This window comes from Rhagoletis zephyria, unplaced genomic scaffold (assembly GCF_001687245.7).
Source record: "Rhagoletis zephyria isolate East Lansing unplaced genomic scaffold, Rhagoletis_zephyria_1.1 Rzeph_scaffold_00631, whole genome shotgun sequence".
Classification (NCBI taxonomy): Eukaryota; Metazoa; Arthropoda; class Insecta; order Diptera; family Tephritidae; genus Rhagoletis; species Rhagoletis zephyria.
Window position 1 is genome coordinate 108,969 of NW_016157715.1, and position 6,937 is coordinate 115,905.

The 6,937-nt window shown below is 35.8% G+C and overlaps 1 protein-coding gene across 1 annotated transcript; it reads right to left on the minus strand.

Annotated features, from left to right (window-relative positions):
• Positions 1-4,038: 4,038 nt before the first annotated feature.
• eve (homeobox protein even-skipped) lies at positions 4,039-5,712 on the minus strand. Its single transcript, XM_017613251.1, has 2 exons — positions 5,296-5,712; positions 4,039-5,174 (listed from the first exon to the last, which is right to left on the minus strand). The coding sequence occupies exons 1-2, from the start codon at positions 5,438-5,440 to the stop codon at positions 4,039-4,041; spliced, it is 1,281 nt and encodes a 426-aa protein (XP_017468740.1). The 5' UTR covers positions 5,441-5,712.
• Positions 5,713-6,937: the final 1,225 nt, after the last annotated feature.

The following is a 6,937-nucleotide window of genomic DNA, read 5'->3' on the forward strand; positions in this document are numbered from 1 at the left end:
GGGGGGGGGAGTAACAACACAAACACAATTTTAAGACGCCGAGTGTTTATTTGCTAGTATAAAATAAAAATATGTAAAACATAAAATACATTCAGATAAAATAATTTAAAAAATTCCCCAATATGCAGCGAAAAACGAGTTATACTTATAAATTGGAAGCACGCTAGACATCGAACACTAAATTACCCTATAATTTTACCGAACAAATAAAAATCCAAATTTAATGAATATTCTTGCTTGAAATATATATCGATTTTTAGTGAATTAGCTTGAGTAGTTACAGAGCTATCGTAGTTTTCGTATTTCTGTAAATTACGTTTATATGGGAGGTGGACGTTCTCATTGCCTGATTTCAAAAAATTTCGACAGGTTTCTTAGCTACACTATATAGTTTGGTGGAAGTTGATGAAGCGACTACTGAGATATAGCATTGCATCATAAGCAGATGTGGTTCACACCCGTATTTCATAATTAACTTATTTTACGCCAAACGATAACATAATCTACTAATTTTCAATAATTTTGGATGGATTTTTCAAAAATGGCAGGATGGAAAGTGGGCGTGGTGACCGCCCGATTTCGCCCATTTTCGAGTCTAACGTACCCTGGATATATCTCAGCTTTTGCTTGAGTTATCGTGTATACAGATATGCAGACGTGCATGCAGAAATGTCTTAATCCACTTCCCTCTTCCTTCTAAGCATTTTGGCATTTATATGTCCATATCTTACTCAATTTATTTAGGCTGTTATAAGCAAGTGCGCTTAGGTATACAAATTTGTTGGAATAGGGTCAAGTGAAATTGCCACCATTCAACTAAGTTTGAGCGAAGGAACACCCCAACATTCGAAGATTTCGTTTCTTAGTTCGTGATCAGTTGATTTTTTCTCGTCTTTTACCAGTTGCGTCACACTGTGCAGTGTGGTATACAAACCTACGGGAAAGTAAAGAATCGAAGGCAAACTAATTAATAGGCAATAATCGATTTGTCTGTGTGCACAATGAACGAACTGTGATTTTAAACAATTAGTTGTTTGAATTCCTTAATTTTGTGATTTGTAAATATCTTTACAACATTAGACGCTATGAGCCACACAAGCTATGTAAAATGACACGTGGCAGAAGAAAAAAAAACATCTTTGGTTATCCTTGATATTTGTGTATAAATATCAGCGTTCATTTATTAGTTATATTTGCCACGATCGGCACAAATTGTTTACTTTTCTCACAATTTTGTCCTTGAATGATGCGGAGAGGCTCGCCGGAGGGTGTCACCCATGGCACGCCTATGACGCACGTTAAACAGCTGAGGAGCGGTTAGAAGCCGCCCGCATGCCGCGTTTGTCAGCATGGATACAGGATATAAATATCTGCTAAAAGATATGTATATGAAATTGTAGCAGAGATGTGTCAGAATATCCCGTTGATTGTCTTTAAATAAAAGTAAGCAATAACTGCTTGTTTGCTATTAATTATTAATGCGAACTGCTGTGCAGAGAGTATCTATCTTTGTGAGGTGTCAGGAATTTAATTACTATTACTCGACTGCTTCATACATATTTTTGTATGTATGTATGTATGTATGTACGTGCAGCGCCCTTTCATTATACCAGAAGTAAATATCACTTTTTGTATTGATTTTTTTTTTCTTGTTTCAAGGCCGAAGAAAAATTAGCCTTTCTGCCTGCTCCTTCTCACATATTTAAGTTCTAGTCTCCAAATTCATAAATAAATTTGCTTTTATTCAATTTTCTTAACAAATATCCGCCCACTCATATTTAAAAAGTTATTGCCGCCATTCATTATTACCTACTAATAGCTTGGGTAATCTTTCTTTTGAAAAGTAACTGTTTTTCAGGTAAATTTAACCTAACTGATTTTATTTGAATAGCAAAAAATGCATTGAATTTCGCCGCTCGTTAGGTATTGCTGAGGTGTTGTTTGTAGAATAATAGAAGAACATACATATAGTAGAGTGATTAGAGGTTTCTTAGAACTCAGGTGAGCGGACACTAATCACCGCAGAGTCCTTGGTGCTAAGAATAGGAATATCCCTTGCAAAGTAGAGGTAAAAGATAATAAAAATTGTGTTTGCTTGTTTTGGGATTGAGTAGATTTAGCTGCGATTTGGGAATTTCTGTAAAAGGTCAAAAAAAAATTATATATAAAAAAATTACATATTTTAAAAAACTTTATAAAAAATTATTACAAAGGTAAATGTAAAGACGTGTTTTTAATAATTTAGAAGAATTAAAAAAAGTTAAATGAAAAAATTATTTAAAACCCATTATGAATTTTTTAGCTTATAATTTTTTTTCTTAATACAAAAACAGTTTAGAAAAGAACAACAAATTAGGTTTTAAATTTGTTTAAAAACTTGTAATTTAAAAATATTCAAGTATTATTTTTTAGCTTTGATTGATGCAAAAAAAAATTTACCTATGTACACACAAAAAAAAAATTAATAAAAAAGAAAAAAATATTTAAAAACAAGTTTGTGGTAAAAAATTATTAAGAAGAAAATTTTTTTCGCTAAGAATTAATTAATGTAAAAAAAGCTACCTACATTCGTATGTACAAATATATGTATAAAAATTCATTTAAAAACAATTAAGTATGAAATTTTGTTTGGCTAAGATTTTTTCGTTTGCTACAAAACAAAATAATTATTTTTTATTTTAATTTAAAAAAAATGTGTACAAAAAAATTAAAAATAATTATTAATTTTATTCAGCTAAGCAAAAATTATTTGCTTACAAAATAAGTGTTATTTAAAATACATATGTATAAAATAAATTTATATCAAAAAAGCTAAAACAGGTTTGGCAAAAGTTTAATTAAAAGCTCATTCAAAAAGTTATTAGTTTGTTTTTAAAGCTTCAGTTACAATGATGAAATTTTGTTTAGCTAAGAATTTTTTTGTTTGCAACAAAACAAAGTTTTTATTTTTTTATTTTAATTTAAAAGAAATGTGCAAAAAAAATTTAAAAATAATTGTAAATCTTCTTCAGCTAAGCAAAAATTATTTGCTTACAAAATAAGTGCATATATAATTATTTAAAATACATATAAAATAAATTTAAATCAAAAATGATAAAAAAGCTAAAAAAGCTTTTATTAGTTTGTTTTTAAAGCTTCAGTTTGCTGATAAAATAAGTTCAAAACACAGAAATAATTTTTGGTTGAAGTGTTGCAATCAAGAAAATGGTAGAAATATTGACATTTCCGACGGCAAATGATATTTAGTTATTTAGGCGACTCAAAAAATTAAATCTGTTGAAGCTGTCCATAAATCAGCTAGTTAGCACAACAACAAGAAACTAAAATTTTAATTCTAATTAAAAAAAAAAATATCAAAAAAATTGTGTTTTTAAAGGTTTTGGTAGAAAAAGAAAAATTTACCGCAAAAAGTAAAATGTTTTGTTGCTTTTTGTAAGTATTTGGTGCCACCGCCTGCTTAGTTAAGTAAAAGACATTTAGTTTTTTTATAAATGACATTAAAACAATTTTAATTCATATTCTTTTTCTTTTACAAACGTAAATTCGTATCTACATTATTTACATATAATTTAAATAATTGCCTTAACTCAAATTTTATAAACTACACCACTATCTACATAAATTTTACATTTACTTGCCGCATAAATAGCGTAAGATGTCAGTAATTTTCTGATTTCGCTAAATATTGTAAATATTTTTTTAACTGAAAGCGTACTTTTTTATATTTGTTGACATTTTTTTTCTTGTAATCTTGTTGAATACTTTCGTCTGTCTTTTGCGGTTCGTTTCTTCATTTTTCCAAATAAATAATTCCTTTTTTCTTAAATAAGTTAAGCCGCAAATTAAAAAAACTAATAACACTTAATGTCGGAACTATGCACCCACACACACACACTATATCCAATTTTATCACAGCACTTTGGTTTTCGAAATTCCACAGGCTTGGTTTTAAGCCCCAACGGCTGGCTGGCCCATCATCCAACCAACTTTTCACAGCATTCGTCTCCGTCGCCCACCAACCTTGAAGCTTAAGCACGCTTAAGCCTCTGTTTTGTAGGGCTTGAAGAGCTTCGGTTTCGGTTCGGCAATAACGGTTTGTGTGGGCGAGAATGAGGCTGCGGGACGCTTATTACTGTTGCTGAGGCTCACGTTGTTGTTGTTGTTATTGTTATTGTTGCTACAGTTGCTGTTGCTGGTCATCAAAAGTCCAACCGACTGTGTGGCGGTCAGGTGATGATTAATTTCGTTGATGGTGGCGGGCAGTGAGTGTGCTGTGAGGGCGCTTTCGCTGCGATACAAAGTGCTATTGCCGCCGGTGATGTTGCCGCCGGTGCTGCTCTCATGCGTCACGTTGATATATTCAGCACTGCTGCTACCACCGCTGGATCTTGGCATTGCAATGGTGGCGTTGGTGGCTGGTGTGCGATCAAATACTTTGGTGTGATCCGAACCGGCGGGGCTCAGCGAGAGCGTTGAGGAATTTGGCGATGCGGACGATTGTAGATCAAGTGGCGGTGTGTGTTGCTTTGATGGCATAGCGGCCATGGCGGCATAGCCCTGGTGTGGTGCCATGGCGGCGCTCAACATGCTCGGATAGCCGGCGGCTGCAGCGGCGGCCAGTGGAGCATTGTGCATAGCGGCAGCCGCAGCTGCTGCGGCGGCTGTATGTGCTGGCATGCCGTGGAGATGTGGTTGCATTGCTGGCGGTGGCACTGGACGCGCTGTTGGCAGCTGGTAGGGGCTGTAGCGGTAGGGCGCGTAGTGGCTGGACATTGGCATGGCGGAGGCGGCTAGCATGTGATTCGCGCCGGGTCCTGCGTAGGGTGGATAAGGCATGCCCACGCTGTTGGCGGCTGCTTGTAGTAGCGAGGCGGCGAATGCGGGATCTGAGTAGACGGCGGCGTAGGGCCATGCGACGGCAATGCGTTGACGCTTGTCCTTCATGCGGCGATTTTGGAACCACACCTTGATTGTAGACTCGGGCAGGTTAAGTTGTGCGGCCAGCTCGCAACGGCGTGGACGCGAGACATAGTTCTCTTTGAAGAATTCCTTTTCCAGGCGGGATAGTTGATCGCGAGTGAAGGCGGTGCGATAACGGCGGACTGATGGATCTGAGGGGATTTCGCCGCTCGTGCGACTGCTGTTCAGCGATGTGTCCGGGCTGGAGTGGCATTCTGCAAAAGAGAGAGAGAGATAACAAAAATTTAGTGTTTTGGTGCTTTGAGTGTTTCATTGCGAAGTTGAGGAAAAAAATCAGCATTGCTAACTTTTTCTTTCTTGGCGTGTTTAACTTACCGTTTGGTGATGGCGGCGGTGTTTGTGATTTCGCGTATTGTGTGGCCATTAAATCCACAACTAACGGCTTTTGTTCTGCGCTGGTGCTGTCGTGGTGATGTGACGCATGATGCGCATCGATGTTGTACGTTCTATATCCTTGCATATTGCTTTTATGAAAATTTAGAACTTCTCGTAAATTATCGGAAAATTTGAAGCGCAGCTATGTTTAACACATTCACTATGTTCGATTCACGTTTTCTAAAGCGTATTTAGCTAGATAGTGTATTTGTACGCGTGCGATTTCTAGATTTACTTGAGCTCTAATGACACTAACTGCCTCAGTGCAGTGCCTTTTATAGGAACTCGAGAGAGCGGCACTAAAACTCCTATGTACACAGGCTGGCTCGTCAGGCGCTCATTGCCTGTAATGCGGGTGTGTTTTGTCTCCCAATACTTTTGTTGTTGTTTCTTTGCGCATAACAATGGCCGCAATAACCACACAGTGCAACAGCTACAGTATGAACCAACCAATGGGCTGGTCACAATTAACTGACATACAGAATTACATACATACATTCGCACACACAGAAGGCAAAGGCAGAGTCAACAGAGAGCACAAAAGTGCAGCAGGTAGGTAGGTACATAAAGCTGGTAGTATAGTGAGTTGCCTTAGCATTTCGATGTGTTGGTTTTGTGGTATCCTGTGGCATTTTTTGTTCTACCGAATGGATGATAATTCGACGATGACAGCAATTACGATCTTCGGAACAATTTTGATGAGCAAATTACTGTAGGTATCAGCGCAGGAGTAGAAAGTGATAATTATGAAATCAGTGAAAAGAAGGCAATTGGTATTGGAACTCAATTTAGATTTTATTTTAGATTAAGAAGATGTTGGATGCTTGACTAGAATTAAATGAAATAAATATTCTAAATTAATAGTGAGATACAATATACAATTATAGGTATGTTTGTAAGTATGTACAACATAGAAAAGTGAGAGAGAACGAGATTGTGCTGCGGCACCCTACATTAGTGAGTGTTGGTGCTGGTGGAGCAATAGTATACTCCCCAATAGAGTTGCCGAATTTCTTTATGTTGATACCCTGACAAGTACCAAATATGTACGCAAGTTTGATAAGAACAAAATTAAATCAAAAGCTGAAATTTCAATAAAAGCGATGCAGTTGCTAAATACTGTCAAATATCAATGATTAGTGTGCTGAACCTAATGTACGTATGCCGAGTTCTTGAATTTCCCTATATCTCATTTCTAGCTAAAAATGTTATAATTATGTGATTTACAAAACGTGTTAAGCGTCGTAATATCTTAAGTCTTAAAATTTGTCTCTGTAAATAAACGATTTAAATGGTTTTAGGGGTTTTGATGTGTATGATAAGAGCTAACTATAAATTTTCTATCAGTTCAAAAATATTTCGGTACCTATAGTCAGAAATTCCTTAAAACCATTTTAATAGTTATTTTACATAGAAAACTTTTAAGACTTAATTGTGTTTGAATATCTCACTTTTCTTTAACTATACGTATCTAATTTGTAGTATTCTGCAAAAGGTTTTTAAATTTGAAAATTATACGAATGTCAAATTGCTCTGGAGCTTCAGAGGCGTTTTCTAAATAAATAAATGTTCCGTTGGTAGT